This window comes from Vanacampus margaritifer, chromosome 7, assembly GCF_051991255.1.
Source record: "Vanacampus margaritifer isolate UIUO_Vmar chromosome 7, RoL_Vmar_1.0, whole genome shotgun sequence".
In the NCBI taxonomy this organism is placed as follows: Eukaryota; Metazoa; Chordata; class Actinopteri; order Syngnathiformes; family Syngnathidae; genus Vanacampus; species Vanacampus margaritifer.
In genome coordinates, this window is record NC_135438.1 from 4,916,004 (window position 1) to 4,938,621 (window position 22,618).

The following is a 22,618-nucleotide window of genomic DNA, read 5'->3' on the forward strand; positions in this document are numbered from 1 at the left end:
CGTATTTTCTTTCTCCTAAAAATTCAGGACGCGTTTGCACGAAAGCTTTTCGGGACAAACATAACCTGTTTTGAGGTAAGGAGGGAGACCATCCATTGCTCCATCGGTCAAACATCATCAGTTTGACTTCCCTACTTTTGGCACGGATCATTATCTGGTGGAAAAATACGATTTTTTACGTTGGATTGGGCCTCATTTGGGGAAATTCCCTGGTTCTGTACCAACGTCCCTCTTCGCCAGCAATTTTAGAGGAAATATTGCCCCGGCTCACGCATGTTTCTTCAGGTCAGGAACAAGAGAAAAATAATTGTTGATATGGATAAATGAAACGACGTGCTAGGTAGGGGCGGTGTGTCTCCCAACGCAGAGGTTGCGGGTTTGATCCCATGCCATTGCGACCTGGAAAACGCTATACAAATAAAGTTTTTTTTTTGCCATCTAGCATCACATTACACAATAGCTATCGATATCTTTATTTGAAAACGTGAAGATGTTGCTCAATTTGCTAGCAAACACTGTTATTCATTATGAATTGGGTTTTCACGTATTTCTATATTCGTACCGTATTTAACATAACTTTGTTCTGGGGTTGGAACAGATTCTTTTTTTTTGTTTGTTTCAATGGATACGTTTGGTTCTCCAATTTTTTATTTTTTATTTAACCAAGTAAAAATGTTTGAGAACTAATTCTCATTTACAAACATGACCTGGACAAGAGGGGTCTCTAAACCAGTTAGGTTTGTGCTCTGTAAAAACCGTGTCATTTTCTCAAAATGGCTCCAGTATTTCAAACCCAAATGTACAACTTCCTATCCATTTTTGGAGAGTCCACCGAGTCCCTCCCACACGCGCAGTGACTTTTCTTCCCGCCTCCTTCCAACTGTTCCAGGCCCCTCATCCCCAAGGAGTGCCAGCGTCAGGTGGAGCCTCCCGAGCTGCTGATGACAGCTTGTTCCAGACACTGCAAGAACGGACACTGCACGCCCACCGGCAAATGCTGCTGCAGCCCTGGCTGGGAGGGGCCCTTGTGCCGCATCGGTGAGCCTCGTTTTCTTCACATTTCTTCCAGTTTGCCGGCGACTGCCGTCACTGGCGACAAACGCATATCGCTGGCCATCAATCTATTATTTTCAGTCTGGGAACTCGGTCCGCCCCTTGTATCATGCCGAATGTATGCTAATGCTCCATGTAAAGCTCAGGTGGGAACTTCCACTGGTTCTTAACTCATTCACTGCCAGCCCAGTAAAAATCGAAAAAGTATACCCGGACTTTGCGGAGCCGGAGGCAGCGTCCTCCGGCATGACATTGGGCAAACTGACGGCCCTCTATCTCCAAAACGCAAGTTCATGGAGCGACGGGCCATACACCGTTGGAAAGGTCTCCTCTAGTCCAATCCGGGGGTGCACATATGTCCCCGGTAAGACTTAGGGTTCCGGAGATACGGCCCCGGGAAATACCAAAATTTTACCCGGGATTGATGTTTCGGGTAGCGATGGAGCCTCCCCCGGGTACGAGGCAGTCCGGTACGGCCCCCTGGAGGTATCCCCCGGGTCCTCTGGGAGGACCTCCAGGAATCGTGAAAATGGTAACTCATTCACTGCCAGCCCAGTAAAAATCGATCTTTTGACGTCTACACCCGTCAATGGCAGCGAATGATGTTATACTAACAGTAAGGACCAGAAGACTGCATGTTCTCAGTTGAACTATTTACTGGACGCGAGCTGTGACGCACTCTTCTCGTAGTATGCGGAAGAGGGTCTAATCTATTCCAAATAGTCTCTACTCTTATAGTGTCTAGGTCGCCCGCCCCCACACCGGGGACGGCTCAGCCGAGCCCGTGTGGGAATGTGGGACCCGATGGCCTTAACTCTTTGACTGCCAAAAACGTTAAATAACGTTTAGTAAAATCCTATGGAGGAGTGCCAAAGACGTTAAAAGACGTTTGTTTCAAAACAGAGGTGAAACTAACCATTTTCTATTGTTAATTACTGAAAAACGGAATAAGGTAGAAACAAACGTTTTTTTTCTGATGAACGATGAGAGTCCAATCTTTCATTTGGTAGTATGTGTGTTTCCATAGTCCAAACACATAATTTTCTGTGGACCTTGAAAGACCAGTCAAAATGCTTAAATCGACTGGCACCCACGGCATCCCTTTTCTGAAAACGTCTGGCAGTCAAAGAGTTAACTGGTTTCTACTGGTTTCTACTGGCGCCAAGCAGCCTAGCTCAAGTCACCTATCTAATCACAAAGAGCCCTAATCTAACATACACTCGGTGGCGTTCATTTAACCCAACGTAACGACTTCCTGTTTGTTCCCCGATCCAGCCAAGTGCGAGCCAGGCTGCCGCAACGGAGGCGTGTGCATGGAGCCCAACAAGTGCCTGTGCAAGAGCGGCTACTCGGGCGACCAGTGCGAGCAGAGCGAGCGGGGCATGCCCAACGACCAGGAGAAGGACGGCCTCCTGGACCACATCATCGACATGACCTCGTACCTCCTGGACCTCACCAGCTACATCGTATAAAGAGACTGCGAGGGGGCCCGTCCTCGTCAGCACCTTCACCCCCACCCTACACGAATCTACCTAACGCCGCCGGCCAACGAGGTATCCCTTTTTTTTTTTTTTTTTTTTTTTTGGGGCCACGCTTATACTCATGGGGGGGGGGGGGTGTCCATCACAGCTGCCTTTCACCGGACGTTATGGTTCCTCACTGGACAATAAGCTACTTGCTCCCCCGAGCATCAGGCCTGGCATCCAAGTCACGGAAAAACGCCCCGCCAAAACTTTTCTGCTCTTCTACGGGACAAACGTAAAAAAAACAGCGCAACGGAGCCGCTGTTTATTTTTGCCGTGATGTCGTCATGCTGACTTTTGTTCACAAGACTGCATCCACAACTGTTGGACATTTTCATCACAGGATGAAGAAAGACGCTGGATTGCTACCAACCCCCTCCCCCCTCCCCCCTCACTCTCCCTGCTCTGCATTCATTACAAAATTTTTCAATAACATACACTTTTGCACAGTTCCAGTCCAACAAACTTCCAAACGCTAGCCTCTTTCACACGGAGACCCCGCAAAAGGGGCAGCGACAGAGCGGGATACTTCACGCAAATAATGAGATGATATCGGTGCCTGGTGTGAAGTTCCAAAACAAAAAAACTCACGTGGCTTGCAACAATGACATTTGCTTTCAACACAAGGCAGTATATCTGACTGTCGGATATTAAAATGTGTACCCCGGAGTTGCGGAGGGAAAAAATATAGTAACATGCCGTCTTTTCCCAGGCGGTGTAAAAGGGGCGAGTGGACGTCCAAACCACAAAGGGAAGAAAAAGAAGAGGTAGCGAATGGCAATGTATATTCTCCTATAGAGCTTACCCACTAGTACTTAGCAGTGCAAAAAAAAAAAAGTGAATAAAAAGAAACAAAAACAAAAAAAGCATAGCATTATTATTGTTATGATAGAGGGGTTTTTATTTTTCTAAGTGTAATAATATATGGGAGAGATTGGTGTTTATAAAAATACATTTCACACAAAGTTTTGTGTCCATTTGGTTTACTTGCTTTTTAAACGCCCTTCCCTCAATAACCTGCTACACGAAGCTCCAATACAGATCCACAATGTTAGCGTTTGTTTTTTGGTCAAACTCTGTCACGATGTTTGTTTGTTTGTTTGTTTGTTTTTCGGGTAATTTGTTCACCTGGTTGGTGTGTTTGCTGACATCGGAAGTCTACCTGGTCGGAAACGAGTCCACAATGGAATTTTTATGCTGTAAAATGAAGAAGAAAAAAAAAGTCTATTTTTTTTTGTTTGTTTTTTGTTAGCACTTAATGTGAACGTTGTTGCATTGTAGCTGCTGAGACGGCATGGTGTGAATAGAATAACCATTTTCATTATTTAAGTAGTAGTTACACAAAATGAGATAATTATTTAAGTATGTCATTGTACTGTATGTGTGCATTTTTTTCTTTCTTTTTTTTTTTTTAAATTTGTTTTGTATTATTCATGTATTGTAAATACAACTTAGGGTTGATAACTCTCTTCAGAAATATCAATATGTCTATTAAAATTTATAGCATGTCTCAATTGTTGGTTTTCAGCGTTTACTTCCAACAGGTCAGATGCAAGAAACGCTGCTGATTTTGAAAAAAAATATCAAATGGCAGAAATAACCGTATTGTATTTTCCTACAAGGGTATTTTTTTACTCAACTGCAGAGATTACCGGCTTTCCATACGGCGTATTAGGTGTTCATTAGATGAGGCTTTTTTTTTAAATATTAAATTTATATATATATATATATATATATATATATATATATATATATATATATATACAGTATATATATATAGTTTTTGTAAAATTGTAATATTATTTTTTTAAACACCTTCATTTTACAACAAATAAATCATAACACCGGTACCTAAATAAACGTATTGAATCTCACACATCGTTTGTGTTCAATGTTTTCCCACACACAAATTGTAATAATTTAATTAAAACAATTGCATTATGTAAGAAAACATGAACCATGTATTTTTTTTTTAGATTTAACCACCACAAATAAATGTTTACATTTCAATCTCAAAATGTACGAATATGTAAAATATACATTTATACTACATTTAATACTACATTATCTTTTAAAAATTTAAACTGTTATAAAATAAATAAATAATAAATATATCCGTTTATTTGAGGTGTTTTGAGGCCACTTTGAGTGAATATGCTGGCTAAAACAGTTATGTTAAGGTCCCTATTTAAAAAATGACCAGACACACAAGAAAGGAGGCATTTATTTTAAGTGTGGTGTTAATTTTTTGCACAAACCATTGTACACCACCTTTTGAGGCCACCTAACTGTTATCTTTGGTACCTATTTATATATTGTTAAAAAAAATTGCCAGAGATGCAAGAAAGGGGTTGTTTATTTGAGGTGTGGTGTTAATTGTTTCACATGGACTACTCGATGCGGCCTTTTGCCGTCACTATTTAAGTGAATAAAGCGGGTCACATGGTTATGTTTAGGTACTTGTATATTTAAAAAATGGCCTGAGATGCAAGAAAGGAGGTGTTTATTTGAGGTGTGGTTTTTAATTTTTCAAATGGACCACTCTACGCTGCATTTTGAGTGAACATGGTCGCTCAAACAGTTATGTTAGGTCCCTATTCATATATTTTTTACAAAATAGCAAAAAGAGCAAGGATGCTGATAAACACGGGGAAATGTGGGTGATCCTTTTCCACTGAACTTTTTTTTTTTCTTCTTCAGAAATACAGACAGACATACACACGATGTAGATATTAATTTCCGTCTGAAAATACCAATGAGGTTTTGGCTTGTTTAATGATAGCGAGCACAGACCACCCACCTCACTGCCTCGCGCGCGCACGCACGCGCACGCACATACATCGCACACACACGTTGCAATATCGTGAGTGCTAATGCAATCCAACCCTTGTCTATGGGCACTCAATCCAAACTCTCCAATCTATGTGAGATTATACATCATGTATCAATTGCGTGAATCAAAACTTTTACATTTTTGGAATAATTCTTCCTCCCAGAGGAGCCCCCGTGGTCCGGTGGTCTATCGCTTACCCAACAGGACTGGGAATAAACACGAAGGAGGACTGTATACCAAACATTGGAGTCGACTCTGATGTTGTATACACCAACACGGACGTCCTCCATTGATGTTTGAATGCCTTTTTTTTCTCCTTTTTTTTTTTTTACACTACAGTGAACCTGCAGATGATACGTTCCTATTGCTAATGGTGGTATTGAGTGAATGTTAAACGATATTTTTCACATTTGATTTCTGATGCTGGCTTCACCTGTTTGTTGTCACATGGCAGATTCCGAGCTTGTTTACTTGCTCCGACCTCAACACTGATTCTTGTCCATGAAGTGATGCAATTACGTGTCCCGCTGAGGCTCAATCTGTTATTTGAAGACCCCCGTCGCCGAGATCTGGACCACAGGTAAGACTGACAGGGGATAGAAATGAATACAAATTAGCCATAAAAATCATAGATGTTAATACAATTTTAGCAATTAGAGGTTGGTATTACAAAATCTTTGTTTTTTAAGTAGTTAAAACATATGCTCAATTTCGACCAGTTAAAATATATTTTTGTAAGAAATCTTACTAAAAACAAATTTTGCGATTTTTTATTTTTTTTTTCAGAAGCAAAAACATTTGACGATATTTAAGCCAATAGCATTCATTTTTAAATACTAAGGAGCATCTGCAAATATGTGCCAAAAAAAACCCTCTTTGAAGACGAAATATGAAATACTTTAACAATGTAATAGGTTGAGGTTGAAATGATACATGCTAAGCTAACATAACCCACTTCCTGGTTCGAAGACAACATCGGTTCAGGAAAACTTGAAATATTGCACTTCAATAGACTAAAGGGTACATGCTAACACGCTAAGGTAATATTTTCACTTCCTGTTTCCTGGCCAAGGTTCTTTTTTTTTTTTTTTCTTCTACATGCTAACTTTGTCCAAATTCGAAGGCTGGGTCCTTTGAAGGCTCCTGCTCCCACATGTAGCCTCCGTGGACCACATAAATTTGGTGACTTTGGACAGGCTAAATACAAAAACTTACATTTAAAAGTAAACTCCACTGTGTGCGGACATGGGGCGCCTCCATGTTTTAAACTCGCTAGGTAAAAATTTTTTTCCGACACATAAGTAAAAGGAGCCAAAATTTGTCTCACTATTGGAAGTGTGATATCTAAGTCATTTCTGAATATTGTTTTACTTGCGACCACTCAAAATGTTCAGTGGCTTCAGACCTATTCATACATATATAGTTTTTATTTATTTGTTTGTTTTTAATGCCCTCTATGGACAATAAAAGCAATATTGTCCTACGTTTAGTTGCCCCAGTGAAGGGATAATTTGGGTAATCGTGGGAAATGCAGAGTCGCGCTAGAAGTTACGTTTAAGTGGCTGACAAATTCGGCCTTTGGAGGACGCAGCCTACGAACTTTGACACAACTCGAGGTTGGCATGCTAAGCCCACGTCCTTCGCTTCTGCTCAGTAGAACTTGAAAGCTTGCACTGGGTTTCATGCTAAAATGCCAAGCTGGCTATGCTCTAAAAACAAAATTTCAAACCCACACACAATGATTGAAAGGCATCCAATTGGGCTCCAAAAATGAACGCTAAATAAATCCTCTTCCAAAATGGAGACGAGTAAACAACATCAACACGGGGGAGAAAAATATTGCCTATTCACTCCTTCCTTGGCGCTGCTCTTTTTTCGCACCGCCTTCGCCACAGCGCTAATCCTTGTTTTGGTACGTGGGGTCGCCTGCGTCGTATCCTAATCTGTGCAAAGCTCCGTGTCCAAAGGCTGCTGCCGTGGCGAGCTGGCGGCACGGAGCACACGCTGACGCAAAGCACCAAAAGGAAAGCAAGGAGGCGGCAATTGGAAGCTCGTGCACTTGTACAATGTCAACCATGTCGGTAATCATTACAATACAAATCCTTCAAATACGGAAATTACCCCCTTCTACACAGATTCTGCAAAATTGAAGTGAGAACTGCCAAGGCCCAGCACAACAAATTTTGTAGGATTTCACACACACGGGATTATAAGAAAAAGGTTTAGGATTTCTAATCCAATAATATTCTAATAGAAACGCAAACAAAAATATGCATTAAAAAAGTGTTTGCGCAAAAATAAACATGTTAAACATTTCCTGGAATTTCAAGCCAAAAAGGTCATTAAAAATGTTACAGATGTGCTTGCTTGAGGACCCAAAAGCAGACGGTGGAAGAAAGAAGACAAGGATGCAAAGCACTCAGGTCCTTACTTGGCTGGTTAAGAGGACAGCTATATATGAAACGAGGGAGGCCGCAGGACGTGCGCTGCCGGAACAGGGACTGGTGACTGCCGGAGCAGGGACTGGTGACTGCCGGAGCAGGGACTGGTGACTGCCGGAGGATGCACTCAGCCAGAACATGGACAGCTGGTGGCCGCAGGACGTGTGCTGCCGGAGCAGGGACTGGTGACTGCCGCAGGATGTGCGCTGCCGGAGCAGGGACTGGTGACTGCCGGAGGATGCACTCAGCCAGAACATGGACAGCTGGTGGCCGCAGGACGTGTGCTGCCGGAGCAGGGACTGGTGACTGCCGCAGGATGTGCGCTGCCGGAGCAGGGACTGGTGACTGCCGGAGGATGCACTCAGCCAGAACATGGACAGCTGGTGGCCGCAGGATGTGCACTGCCGGAGAAGGGACTGGTAACGACCGCAGGAAGTGCACAAAAAATATTCTGACTAAAATATGCTCCCAAAAGTAATATACAAAGAAAATTCAAGCAAAAGATTAAATGCACAATGCATTTTATTGGATTTCACACAAACAAACCAATAAACAAAAAAACAAGTTATAATAAAATAATGCATGCCCAAAAATTTAAAAACTTGAAAAATTGCAGTTTGTTAAAAAAACAAAACAATTAAATAATAAATAAAATAAAAAATTTTAAACAAAAAATATATATTTTTTGTTTTTTTAATTACAAAGTTCAACCCAAAAAGCACAAAACAATTGGTAGGATGTAAAGCAAAAAATATGCATTAATTTTGTTTTTGTGTTAAATTAAATTTTACAAAATGCAGGATTTCCAACAAAAAATATTTCTAAAATCGGAGTATTTAAAACAAATTGCACAATGCACCCATTTTTTTTGGTAGAATTTCAACCTAAAAACATATATTGTAAAAGAACTAGATCTAGTAGGACTTCAAGCAAAAATAATGCACCAAAGAATGAATTCAAAAATGTATTGCATTTAAAAACATTTAGTAGGCTTTTAAGCAAAAAAAAAAAAGATTGCATAATTTTTAATGAATGCATCTCTCTCCTTTCTGTCTTGTGCACCTGGGAGCAACTCAGTGGTACCCCCCCCCCCCCAACCCTACACCCAATCCTGCATGAAGCATCCAGACCACTTTGGTGGGCACTTTGCTCAGCTATTTCCTCCACTTGTCTGTACCAGCTCACATTTTTCTTTTCATGTGCACCTGCACGCCCGACGACCGACCAGCGCACGTGCAAAAACATCGTTGCCACTGCAATAAGGTTGTGCGTGTGTGTATCCATATTTCCCCACTTCCCAGTAGCTGGTGCACCTTTGAGTTACGTTTGTCCAAGTATCGGTTTCTCCATCAGTGATACTGACCACATCCATGTATCATTTGATATCAGATTGATATCAAATTCTGAATTTGACTTCTTTTTTTTTCTTTCATTTTACTTTCAAAAGCGAAAATGGGTTGTGGACTTCTCTCCACAGATGTGTCAGGCCGAAAAGGTTGTCAGGCAGGCAGGAGGGCAGTAGCGATGGCAGGCGGGCCACTCCACAAGTGCTCACCCACCGACGCCATTCAGACGCCTTTTGTGCGTCCTGAGAGTAGAAACGCAGCTCACTGTTCAGCCGCTCCTCCTCCTGCTCGGAAACAATCGGGGAGAGTCTCGCCCGGAGCCGGGTCAACAGATTGGGTTGTGAATCCTGTGCCGGGTGGGTGGTCCAGCTCGCTTGCTCACACACATACAAACGTTCTCCTCTTCCTCCTCCTCCTCCTCCTCTTGTCCACGATTAGCTCATCTACCGAGCTCCAGCTCAGCCTGCGAGCTGCTGCCTGAGGTTGGCCATGGGTGAGGGTCTTTCGCCAAGGAGCGGACCCCCACTTGAATAAAGTGAGGATGAGTCCTTGTGCAAACTTTGGTGAGCATGTTCCCAAAAAACAGAACCATATTTGAAAACACTAAATTTCATATACAGTATGCAGTACTGTTTCATGTCCTCCATCCTGCACGGAACGGAAATAAAATGAAATTGCAACTAAAAACTAACCTAATAATGATGTATATTTAAAGGATTTTGAAATATTTTACATTTAAAGATAACTATAAATAGATGAATATAGCTAATACATAACATTTTATTCAGAAAAATAAATGAAAGGGGACAGAAAGAAGAAAAACTTAAAATATCTGTTCCTAACCAACACACACAAAAATAAAATAAAAAGTCAAGAGGCTTTCTGAGTAACAATTAAACAAAAAATAATTAAATAGAAAAGGAGGACAATTTAAAAAATATTTTTAAAACATCATTTGATTATATAAAGGTAAATATGTTTATTAAAGTCAAATTATAATCAGTCGCCCCCAAAATTGTATCTATTAATTGTTACATTTATTTAAGCTTGTTAACAATAGCAATTTTAAAATAACTAAATAAATAAATACGCTTGAATTGAATTGTGAAAATGTATGTGTTTAAAAAAAATCTAAATCTTTATAAATCATTTTTTTACAAACATATATATATATATATATAACTATTTAAAAGATTCATCTAAATTAATAATTGAGAAGACATAGATTTAATCAAATCTATGTATGATACTGTATATAATTGATTTTTTTTATTTTGAAATGTGTTATAAAATTCCTAAAATAACTTAAAAATGCGCGTCGCTAAAAAAGGTTAAATAGCAACAACTGAAAAAATCGAATTAACAAAAAAAAACTATTGTATCATATTATTTTCAATAGAATAACAATAATAAAAACTTGCTAATAAAAGATAAGTATAAGTCTTTTTTTCTTAGCCCTTCTGGGTCAAACTACACTGGGTTGTCCTTACCTAAAACTACAGCGACACCTAGTGAGTGAAAAGCAGTACTAACAGATGGAAGAGGAGGTCTTTTTAAAACAATAAAAAAAAAATAAGACATTTAAATAAAATAAAATAAACATTCTGAAAAATTTAAGGGCTGAAATTATGTCTAAAAATGATACTTTAAGTATCTCAATGTAATGATAAAAATGATGCAACGGTGAGTCCTGTTTCAAGTTGTCAAACATCGTCAGACTGTTTGAAATGTTCAAGTCAGACTGAAAGAAAGAAAAAGTTGCTCATGCGTAATTAGAAAGTGACGACATTGATTTCCTGGCACCGTGTAATAGTTGAGCGCTTCCTGTGGTTTGGAGCACTTGAAGCAAGCGAGGGTGCATCCTGCTGCGTGCGGTCTGCGGCCTTCATCCTCTTTTTGACTTCCGGCTACTCCTCACTTGCAGCACAAGGCCTAACGATACACTTCATCCATATTTGTTAGACTTTAATTGCTTTCACGCGCATCATGATCGCGTTTGCGGCGTCCTTGGTTACGCTGGGTAAGTTTTTGTGTGTGTTATAAACGGACTTCATCATACTAGGTTGGGATTTTGAGAATTGGTTCGTGATATTGGGTAGTGATGTAATATATTACTTTTCTTATTTTTATATAACGTGTGTTGATTCACAATTGCCATGTTTTTATTTATTTAATTTGTTTGAAAAGCACAAAGTGATCTTCAACTCAATTTTATTTATAGAACACTTAAAAACAACCATCACTGAATTATGTACATGGAGTAAACTCCCAATAAACATCAGTCAGTTAGACTAATAAGAGAAGCCAAAACTTATATTAATTGGTGGTTTTTAATGTATATGAAATGTATCTTATTGACATTTTATATGTGTCATTTTTGTGTTGAAAAAAATATATAAATTTTTCTTTGGTATTTTTTTTTAAACATTGAATTCACTCTAGGGCAGGTGATCAAACCCATAACCTAATTCCATAAAGTAACTATTGTAAATTGTTTTGTTTTTATTATTATAATTTTAAGATATTTTATTTGATTAAAAAAAATGTGTTGCGGTTTTTCTGTTTATTCTCTTAATTTGTTTTAAAGCGACTTTTTTTTTATCATATGCAATTTATAGTCAAGATGACACAGTTTACATCAGTTGACATTTATTGATTAAAATGCTTTGTTTTTCTCATTTATAGATCATTATATCGAATTTATGAATATTAAATTTTTTTAATGTGTTATTTTTCCGGTTCTAATTATCATTAAATATTTGCTTCTCATTTATGTTGTACATTTATTTGAAAGTGCGAAAAAAAAATTACATTTTGTTTGCACCCATTAATAAAACAAAAAATTGCATTATTACAGGGATAATCCTGTATTGCAATTTTTTGTTTATTATTTTATTTTGATTGTATTTATTTTTAATTAATATTTTCCTCATTGTTTTTCTTTTTTAGTCTTAAGTGACGAATATCTGTAATATCTGTAGATCAAACTAGAAAGTCCCCACTCCAAAGAAAATATTAATCAAAATGCATATTTATCATTATTAATTTTAATCTATATATTTTTTATTATTATTTTTAAAATATAGTTTTCATTTAATTTATTTTATTTTATTCATTTACTATTATTATTATTATTATTATTATTACAATAGTATCGGCAGTAGTAACGTTTGTCTTCCCGCAGGCGTGACTTTGGTCTCGTTCACGGCATCGCAAACGCCTCCCAGCTTGACGACGGAATCGAAAGGACTAAACTTCACCATGGCTGGCGCAATGGCAGAAAATGGTATCAAATCTGATACTACCGAAAACAGCAACGACACCATCATGAGTAGCACCATGAGCTACAAGAACGCCAGTGTTCCCGTCATGCCTGGAACAAATCAGAACGGTATACAAAACTTCTAAAATATTCGCTGTGTCTTCGGGATGGGTTTGCCATCTTTTGATAACACACACACAAAAAAAAACATGATAAAAAATATTTTCGCTTGTTGTTTATCAATAACGCCAATAACGATTTTGATACTATATTGTAAGTGATATCAATACGATATCAAGCATGGCGGCCGTTTGAATTTTTGTTCCCAAAATGTGTTCTGAACTGCAAATTGCGCAAACCTTCTATTTTGGGCTGTACAATATCGATGTAGCTAAAATGGGATCTTCTTGACCCAGGTAACAAAACTGAAGGAACATCCTATGAGACCACACCTGCACCCCTGACCATTTCCACCAAAATGACAGAAAAGCAGGACAAAAGTAAGTCACTTTCCTCTCACATAGGAGCCACTCACAACTAAAGTGGGCTAACTCCGTTTTGTCATTTCGCGGCAAAGTGATTTCAAATTTGATGGCTGCCGCTAAAAATTTAGTGTAATAGTGGACGACTTTAAATCTTGTCATTGTGACTTAAATCTCGCCATGGCGGCTTTAAATCTCATTCTGATGATTTTAAATCTCGTCATGTGACGAAATCTCATCAAGTTGGCTAAATCTCGTCATGAGGATTTAAAATCGTGTCACGGCGACTTTAAATCTCGTCATGTTGACATTAAATCTCATCATGGCGGCTTTAAATCTCGTTATGATGATTTTAAATCTTGCCATGTGACAAGATCTCATCAGGTTGAATTTAAATCTCGTCATCAGGATTTTAAATCTCATAATGATGACTTTACATCTTGTCATGTTGACTTCAAACCTGATCATGTTGACTTCAAATCTCGTCATTGTGACTTAAATCTCGCCATGGCGGCTTTAAATCTCATGATGATTTTAAATCTCATCATGTGACTAAATCTCATCAGGTTGACTTTAAATCTGGTCATGAGGTTTTTAAATCTCGTTATGAGGATTCAAAATCTTGTCATGTGATTAAATCTCACCATGTTGACTTGAAATCTCATCATGATGACTTGAAATCTTGCCATGAGAATTTAAAATCTCATCAAGTTGATTTTAAATCTCATCATGGTGACTTTAACGAGGAAAATCCGCATTTTCAGCCACATATCTTTTTCAAACAGGTACCACCACAGCAAAGCCTAACACTAACAAAGGCTATGACACTACTGGTGAGTTGGCCTTTATTACTTTTTTGTTTGTTTTTTAATGAAATAATTATGAGTGTTTTTACAAATGTACTATTTATCAACCTTATTCATTCTTCTAAGGCATCATCATTCTTATTTTGATCATCGTGGTAGCCGTCGGATTCGGGATTGCTTGCTACATCTCCAAAAGGCGAGCAAAGGTTCGTACAAGAGGCGACCGGCTAGAAAAAGTCGACACAGCCATGTTGAAATGCCAGGTTTTTGTGTAAAAAAAAAAGAAGTGAATTTTACAAGACTAAAGTTCCTTCTTTTTTTTTCACACAATAAAAAGCTGATATTTTGACTATTTGATTGTGTTTCAGCGCTACGCTGTCGACTTCTCCTCAAGAGCAGATGAAGCCAACGTCCCTCTGAGCCCCGTGGAGCCCATGTTAGCCAACGACACCGCGCCACAAAATGGTGGGTCTACACACTGATGACATACAGTACAGTGGATATAAAAAGTCTACACACCCCCGCCCAAATACCAGATTGAGAGATGATCATTCCCAACCTTGTGCCAACATGAACTACCATCTGTGCAACTCCATTTAAAACAAACAAACAAAAAAATAATACTTTTCCAGAACGGAAGTAAAAGTAAGCAATTGAGATAATGTGGTTGCACAAGTGTGCACACCCTCCTGTGACTGTGGATGTGGCTGTGCTGAGAATTAACCATTCACATTCAAATACATTTGAAGTGTGTAATTAACCCCAAATAAAGTTCAGATGCTCTATTATCTATCTTACTGTTATTTTTCAATTGAGTTATACGGGTTATAGGTTATATTACGGGTGGAAAACATTTTAAATGATTTCGCCTGATCTCATTTTTTTATACCACAAAAACTGGCATTCAAACATTAAAGATTGTTCTTCCAGGTTTGCAGACGTTTGAAAGTGGAGACAAGAGGTCAAAAGAAGCCGAAAAAGAAGAAGAAGCACCAAAAAACGAGGAGGAAGATGAGCCGAAAGGTAAGAGAGTGACTTTTGTGATGAATTAACTTCCTCTTTCTTAAGATTAGCACTCGTTAAAAAAGGGAAGTGCACGCTACTGTACAGAAGTTTACTCTTACTCATTGTCGCATATCATATTTGAAAAGTCTGCTCACGGATTTGCTGTCATTTAGAATAATGTACAATATTTTTCATTCTAACAATTTCAGAGTAAGTCCAAATGACTTCATTCCCACAATTTAAAAAAACTTTATTCCAATATTTTTTTACACAAATAAATCAATAAGGAAATCATTAATTATGTTTTTATTCTCCTGATATTTTGACTTTATTCCCCTTAATATGACTTAATATGATAACTATAAGAATAAAGTAAATTTTTCCGCATGCAGTATTCAGCTTTTGTCATGTAATATTTTGACGTTGTTATCATTTATGAATGCTGCAGTAATTATATGAATGAAGTTGAAATATATTTATTGTAAAATTTAAACTTATTCTTATGATGTTATATCATAACTTTATTCTCAAATGTTCATCTTAACTATGACGAATACTAAAAGAATGTCAAAATATTATTTGAAAATTCTCATAAAATTCTGAATTTATTTGTATAATATTCAAATTTTATTCTAATGTTTTAACTTTATTCACCTAATATTTCTAACTTTTCCCCCCCTATTAGCATGACATTATTCCGACAATAATTACAAGACTAACGTCAAGTTTTATTTATTTATTTTTTCATAAAACCAAGATTTTTTTTTCCACATAATTTGACTTTATTTTCATAATGCTCATTTTATTCTCGTATTCTGACTCGATTCTCTGAATATGTTGTTTTTTTCCATCATAAACATGACTTTATTTCGATAGCAATTATAAGACTAAAGTCAATGTTTTTTTTAATTATCATAGAGCTTCCATTTTTTTTTGCATACAGATATAGTAATTTCACATTATTTTTTATAACCTCCACTTTCATAATTTTCTAACCCTTAAACACATCTTCATTCTGATTGCCTTACAAGACAAATTTTCATTATTAAAAAAAAAATCTACAATTTTTGCATGTTATAATTTGACTTTATTTTCATAATTTTCACTTTATTCTCATAATATTTCAATTTTATTCTACGGAGGTTGATTTTTTTTCCCTCTCCATTAAATCAACTTCATTCCGATAATAAAAAGACTAATGTCATTTTTTGTCATTTTTATAAAACTATAATTCCCCCACACACATGATGCCCCTGTATTTTTTTTACTTTATTTTTGTTATTGTTTGATTTTTTTTTTTTTTTTTAAGAGCTCAGTATTGTTCATTCGATTTGACATCATCATTGCTCTCCTTTTTTTTAAAAAACAAACAAACAAATAAATTAAAAAAATTTAATAAATGTTTTTTTTTAAATATATATACATATACACACATATATATATATATATATATATATATATTATTTATTTATTTTTTGTATGTGGGTGAGTATGTGTATGTGCGCAGTTCACCTAAAGCCCATTAAAAAAAATCCCATACTAATAATATAATATAATAATAAATTGCCAAATGCAGAAACATCAATGTAAGTTATCACGATGTAGTGGCTCTCGCTAACAGTTATTGTTTGATTTGAGGCCTCACTGTGGCTGTGCTATGCAGTAATCCCGTTTACCACATGAGGGACCCTGTTGACAAAAGGGCAACTGTGTTGCTGGTTACTAATTCATCTTGGAGTGACCAGATGGCCACAACATAGGAAAAGGCTTTCTTTCTTTCTTTCTTTCTTTCTTTCTGTGCTGAGTTAACTTCCACGTCCTGTCATGTTTGAGCTTGCCTCACGGCCTTAAGGCAGCACTTTGTCTGAGCGGACGTTGTTGATGGCCACTTTGGAACGAGAAGGGACAATCTTTCCTCTCACGGGAAAAACAAGCCATTAAAGCATCAAGGGGGCCAAGTGAATGTTTTAGGTGAACCAAATCATTTAAAGGGATGCCAGGAACTGGACACTAATAATCCAATTAATAACAGTTATTAAATAAAAGACGGTCTTTCAAACGGTAACACTTTTACAGCAATCAATTTCTTTGTCTTCATCATGATTTCAGCTGAGTGAAATTTTCGGAAACGACACTTTGATGAAACAAAGCTTTGATGAAAACGAATGAAAAATAACCTTTAATAAGCTCAAATTGACAAAATGTGAATGAAACAGTTAAAAAAAAAAAACATTTAGACAAAACAGATTTTTTTGTAACATTAACTTTGTGTCCAAAAATATGACGACGTCCTTGCAATTTTACGGTTGCTCTCAAAAAATTCTTACTTGACCCGTGCACCTTCCTCCACAGAGTTTTACAGAAAATCCGAATTTTAACCGATCCTTTATGAGTTCAACCAGATCAAGGTCCATTCTTTGTAATGGTGAGTTACCTTGTAATGATGCTGGCGCTAATCTCTGCTTTCCCTGCACCTAAGCCTCCCTGGTCTCATAATTACGTGTCCGCCTAACTTTCCCACAGCATCCAACAGCTGCAGCATGTCTGAGCTGTTCACTAATTAGTAGTCATGTAGAATTTTTACATATCTGAACTTGGCTATAATATTTGGATTTCTGGCTACTTGCAATGCTCCTCATTACTTCATTACTTCATAAAATATATACTGTTACTATGTCAACTAAATCAATTAAAACTAAAAAATATATATATATTTTAACTATCTAAATACACAGCACTCTTCCACTTCTAATAATAGAGTGGTTTATAAAAAGTCTACACACCCCTGTTTCAATCCCAGGTGTTGTGATGTAAAAAAAAGAAAAAAAAGACCAGGATAAATTATTTCAAAACCGTTCCCACCAACAATGGGAACTAGAGGCGCAACGATTAATCAATGAATTAACAAATTGATTATCAAATGAATTGCTAATTATTTTTGGATCATTGATTGTTTAGAAATCTTGTTCAACTTAAAATGGTCCAAATCCTCAGAATTTCAGCCTCTCAAAAGAAAATATTGTCAGATTCCTGTAGTCCTCCTTTAAAATTTTTGTTTGTTCGTTTTTTTTTCTCAAAAAAAAAAAAAAAAAAAAGGCATTTGCAACATCTACTTCTACTTCGGAAAACAACAATCAAAATTTTTGCTGATTTTCTGACGGACAAAACCTGTAACTGGATCTTAATTGCCATTAGCCTTAATTTACATTTGTGCATTCTCTGCCAATGTGAGATAATGGCCTGTTTTTAATAAATGGAGGGAAATTAACACTTGTTTTTACCTAATACATCAATTAATTGACAAAATTATCGCCAGATTAAGGCATTATTAAAATTCGTTGCGGCCCTAATGTGAACTATAGCCTCAATTGATTTTTTTTTTTTTTAAATCTTTTCAAGAGGGGAAGTACTTTTTTTTTTTTTTTAATTAGATGATGTGGTTGCGCAAGTTTTCACACCATCTTATTATTCCGTCTATGTTGAGAACTAACCTTTCAAATGTATAAACTTTTTAGACTGAAGCACAGCAAGTACTACTCAGATTAATATTCTACAAGACCATTTTACAAACTTCTACCAAAGTTATTTTCTGTTCAGATATTTGTACTGTTACCCACGTATCGCTTTGAGGTACTTCATATCAAACTGTTAGACAGAAATCATCTCAATATCAAAATGTGGAACTCTGATTTCCTCACCTGGACCATCGGCCATTTTCCAAGTGCACAGGAAGCAATAAGAGAGCAATTTGTGTTTATTGCCCCCCTTCCAGCTGAAGCGGCAACTGAAACCGAGTCTCCAGCTCCACCTGCTGACGACTCGCGGAACAACGCCAAAGATGGCGAAGCGGTGAAACCCGACGAACCAGACCAACAATCTTCCCACGGTACCGCCGAGGAGAGTCCGAAGAACGAGAACAACAGCAACAATTCCGACGTGACGCAGAAGAAAGGTCGCATGTTTCATACAAACGCAGCTGTTAGTTAGTTAGTTAGTTAGTGAGTTAGTTAGTTAGTTAGTAGCCAATCGAATTGCTAGGAGAACATACAGTATTGTCGGCACTCAATTGTCACACTGTTTGTCATTAAAGCAGATTTCAAAATGTCAACCACCTTTTGGGAGATTTCTCTCGACAGCCAGGTGTGAGAAATGACCCCCCCCCCCCCAAAAAAAAAAAGCTTGGTCGTGATGATCTTCTTTAACACGGTAAGTCACACAATGGCACACCATAGACTTGATTTTTTTTTTGCATAGCTAGCATGTAGCTAACGTGACTTGCTAACACGCCTTTAGATCTGACTAACAAGATTTACTTCCAGATGTACTGAACACACCTTAGCCGCAACTACGCCAATAGCTAACGTGGCTAACGTGGCTAACGTGTCTTCTTGACACAACATGGACCCATAACCACCCGTGTGGCTAATTTATCGAATGTAACTGGCATAAGGCATAGCGAGCAAATGTCACAAACTTTGGACACCACTGTTGAAAAATACAATGACTGGGCACAGAAACTGCTTTTTCAGCACACACAAAAAAAAAAAAAAATCACAGGTGCGATGTGTATAGCTACCTTCCCTTTTAACGACCCCCCCCCCAATGATGTTTATTAAATGTTTTTTTTTCTTCCTACAATTTAATGGTTTGCGGTCGGAAAGGGGAGACGACCAGCTGTTCCCTTGTGAGGGGAGGACACTTCCCGACCGTTCTTCCCAGCTGTGCTGCCGCGTTATTACCTGCTCTAAACTGCTTAGCCTGCACTTGCATTGCTAGTCTGCCACTGTTATATACGCTACAATAACATTTGTTTGCCGTAAAGGCAGCAGTAAAAACAAAGGTCCTTGACCTGTCTGCGAACTACCAACACGAAGCGCTCTCTCCAAGAAAAATCCCCGTGTCCTTTTTTTGTCCATGGAAGTCCAGCCATAGTTTTTTCTCGACTTGGACAAGCCGCCAAACATGAAAGCCCGGCGGTACTGACAGGAAAATAACATGCTGCGCTTCCCCGTTTCCCTAATTATGCCGCTGTAGTTTATGACTTGTCAGCAAACAAGCATTACTCGACAGCGCCCTGATGATGAACGGCCTTTCAACTTTGACTCTTTTTTTGTCAGGCTCCCAAAACCAGGTGGGAATATAAGACGGCGTATTAAGGCCATGTATAAATATATATATATATATATATATATATATATATTTTTTTTTTTTAGAGGATAGGGCCAATATTCTGAGGAAAAAAACTAGCAAATTTGCCACTTTATAAAGTGGCAAATTTTTGTGACTTCATAAAGTCGCAAATTTGCGAGAGAAAAAAAAACGTTGAAATTTACGAGAAATACACGTAGCGTATCTATAGTCTAATGTGAGGATTCGTTTGTGGTTAATCAATGCGACGCTGTTTATAAAATGAAAAAGGCAAGATGGAGACTGATTCATTCTTAGTTCAAACTTTACCCGTCATACACGGCAGCTAGAGCAACAACACTTCCTGATCCCCCATCAGCTGACTACACACTAACCAATCAGAAGCTAGCATACTTTAGGTAAATGCAAGTGAATGACGGAGAGCAGCAGATTCGACACATCAACTTAACTACAAAAAAAATACCAAAATGTATTAAAAAAAAAACATTAATTTAATCAATTGAAATATTTAGTGCGATTGATTGGCTTTTGTATGAGTTGCTAACAATAAAATATTGCACAACAACATTTGGACAAATCCTGAATCAATGCTCTTGCGGAATGTTCCAATTTGCTGGCTCTTCTCGCTAAGACGCGTAAATCACATCAATGGTGGCGTGGTAGGATTATGTCAGCTAGCCTCTTGCTCAAACAGCTGTTTCTGTGTGGAGGTCAAAGTTCACAGAGGAGGCCACATAAACTTGGCTAAAGCAGATAGCAGTGGATGCATCGCTTTCATCGTTCACGCACTCGCCATCTCTTTCTTTCTTTTTCCAGGTAACTTAAGAGACTAACGACTGCAGAAATGAAGCAATTTATTTGTGGTAATAATTCATCCAAGGTAGCTAAAAGGTTGCTAATTTGAAAAAAAAAAAATCTACAAATAACTTTTGTTAAATCAATGTCATGCTATATGTTGTTCCATGAATGTATCATAAATCAAACAGCGTAGTTATACTTGCACATGTGACATTCTAGAATGTAAAAAAGAAAGATTTAAAAATTGCTGTGGTTTTTTTGTATTTGTATATTATTATTTTGGAGATCATTTTTGTCAGATAGAGCAATGAGAAAAAGGCTGTATATTTTGCATGCTTATTGTTATAATGCTGTAGTATTTTGTGAATGTCCAATAAAGAACATGTTGCTCCTTTTTTTTTGTAATCCAAAAAACAAAATTGTTAGCTATGTTGTTCAGGTAATGCTACTCTACAAGTAGCTAGCTTTTTTGTTCGTTTTTTCTTTCTTTCTTTGGATCAGCATTTCAATTTGAATGTTAACACTCAGTTGGGTCAAAAAGTAACCCAATTATGGATCAAAAATGGACCGATCCACTTTCTGGGTTGTTTTATACAAAATGACCCAATTTTTTTGACCTAAGTAAAGGATCTGACCAATATTTCTGAATTGTTTTACATTAAAAGACCCATTTCTTGACTCAAAGTTGGGTCAAATAGACCCAAGTAGAGAATCGGCCCATTTTTGACCGATAGTTTTTGGTAACATTCACTTGAAGGTATTTAAAGGACAAAATTACCCTCTTTTTTTTTATAGCCATCATACTAGATAACGTAGTTAAGTGTTTCGTTTTGTTTTTAATGCCAAAATTTCAATTTGAATGTGAAGTTATTAACTAGTGTTTCTTGTAAGGTTTTTCTAATTTGGCTAGTGTGCTAGCTATGTTGCTAACATTCGTTGACAAGGTATTAGCTAAGCTATTAGCAGCTAGCGTGGTTGTTTTAGGTGAGTAAAAAAGTCATCATGTATCAGTGTCATAACATTTGCACTATGATGTCTCCCAGTGGGTTAGCATGATAGCAACGCAGCTAACATTTGTTTAGCCAATATATTAGTTCAGCTATTATTAGCTATCAGGTTTTTGTTGTCGGTAAAAAAAAAAAAGAAAAGCCGACATTTCAATTTGAATGTGTTGTGCCATTAATTTAATCCGATCGTGAAATATTCCTGTGGGTGCTCAGCGCACCTTCCTGCAGGATTATGTATCATCTTTCTCGTTGTGTTACGTGTCCTAGCATTTGGTTGCGATCCAATGGTTAAAAGCAGTCCGTTTCTATGGGCCGGGATCTATATCAATCCGGGATGCTTGAATCGGCCGTCGAGCAGGTGAAAATTTGGAGGTGCGCTCGTGACGGAAGTAGCCGACCGCAGTCATGGCCGGCCCGCATTGAAGCGGAACCCAAACCACTTCTTCCTCCCCATCCAATCGTCTCCGGTCTCAGTAGCCATAGCTATTAATACGCGTGTATTTACAGGGCGGCTGTTTAGCATACGACCGCTCACAGTTGAAGCTATCTACAGGACTTCATCAATAAAGGACTTGTTCATTTGCAGTGCATAATTACAAATTTTTATCTTTTTTTTAGGGTGTGTCAAGGGTGACACACGGCCCTGAGTTGACCCAACAATCACAATTGGTCGGAATGCTTTAAAATACGCTACAAGTTAGCAGGATCTTTTAGAATGGTGCCAAATAAACTTCCGCCACGATGGGAATGTGAGCAAAATCCAGGAGTGACTGAGTATAAATAAAACACTTGGTGTGTTTGTTTCTATAGTTACACCCGCACCCTAGCAAGCTTTTATTTCCGTCCGGTCAAGTGAGGAGGCAGCGAGTTTTATTTTAGAAAAGCGTGATACAGAATGCGCATGGCATTTCGGC

At 37.6% G+C, this 22,618-nt stretch overlaps 3 protein-coding genes across 5 annotated transcripts in view; 2 read left to right on the top strand and 1 right to left on the bottom strand.

Moving 5' to 3' along the window:
- Nucleotides 1–4,090, top strand: part of hhip (hedgehog interacting protein) — a 43,119-nt gene extending 39,029 nt beyond the window's left edge. For both annotated transcript variants that reach the window (XM_077570957.1, XM_077570958.1), the window contains exons 12-13: nt 890–1,038; nt 2,329–4,090. In XM_077570957.1, coding sequence (XP_077427083.1) covers nt 890–1,038; nt 2,329–2,525 — 346 coding nt within the window. In that variant the 3' untranslated portion in view covers nt 2,526–4,090. The remainder of the gene's footprint in view (nt 1–889; nt 1,039–2,328) is intronic.
- A 1,089-nt stretch (nt 4,091–5,179) lies between these two features.
- Nucleotides 5,180–22,618, bottom strand: part of LOC144055184 (uncharacterized) — a 46,570-nt gene continuing 29,131 nt past the window's right edge. Inside the window, exons 3-4 of the mRNA XM_077570960.1 lie at nt 7,841–8,251; nt 5,180–5,995 (exon numbers count right to left, since the gene is read on the bottom strand). Coding sequence (XP_077427086.1) covers nt 5,777–5,995; nt 7,841–8,224 — 603 coding nt within the window. The 5' untranslated portion in view covers nt 8,225–8,251 and the 3' untranslated portion in view covers nt 5,180–5,776. The remainder of the gene's footprint in view (nt 5,996–7,840; nt 8,252–22,618) is intronic.
- Nucleotides 11,087–21,092, top strand: LOC144055238 (uncharacterized). 2 transcript variants are annotated; one of them, XM_077571048.1, is made up of 10 exons: nt 11,087–11,216; nt 12,381–12,587; nt 12,875–12,958; nt 13,726–13,773; nt 13,873–13,952; nt 14,115–14,211; nt 14,677–14,769; nt 18,524–18,703; nt 18,842–18,957; nt 20,716–21,092. In XM_077571048.1, exons 1-9 carry the CDS (start codon nt 11,183–11,185, stop codon nt 18,895–18,897), a joined length of 879 nt encoding a protein of 292 aa, XP_077427174.1. In that variant the 5' UTR covers nt 11,087–11,182; the 3' UTR covers nt 18,898–18,957; nt 20,716–21,092. The 2 variants fall into 2 exon arrangements, with proteins under 2 accessions (XP_077427174.1, XP_077427175.1); XM_077571049.1 differs by having other exon boundaries at nt 18,845–18,957.

Excerpts from the sequence above, each read along its gene's own strand:
- LOC144055238 (XM_077571048.1), top strand. The coding sequence starts at position 11,183 with ATGATCGCGTTTGCGGCGTCCTTGGTTACGCTGG. Across the intron at positions 12,959-13,725 it reads GACAGAAAAGCAGGACAAAA|GTACCACCACAGCAAAGCCT; the intron begins GTAAGTCACTTT and ends TTTTTCAAACAG. Across the intron at positions 13,774-13,872 it reads CAAAGGCTATGACACTACTG|GCATCATCATTCTTATTTTG; the intron begins GTGAGTTGGCCT and ends CATTCTTCTAAG.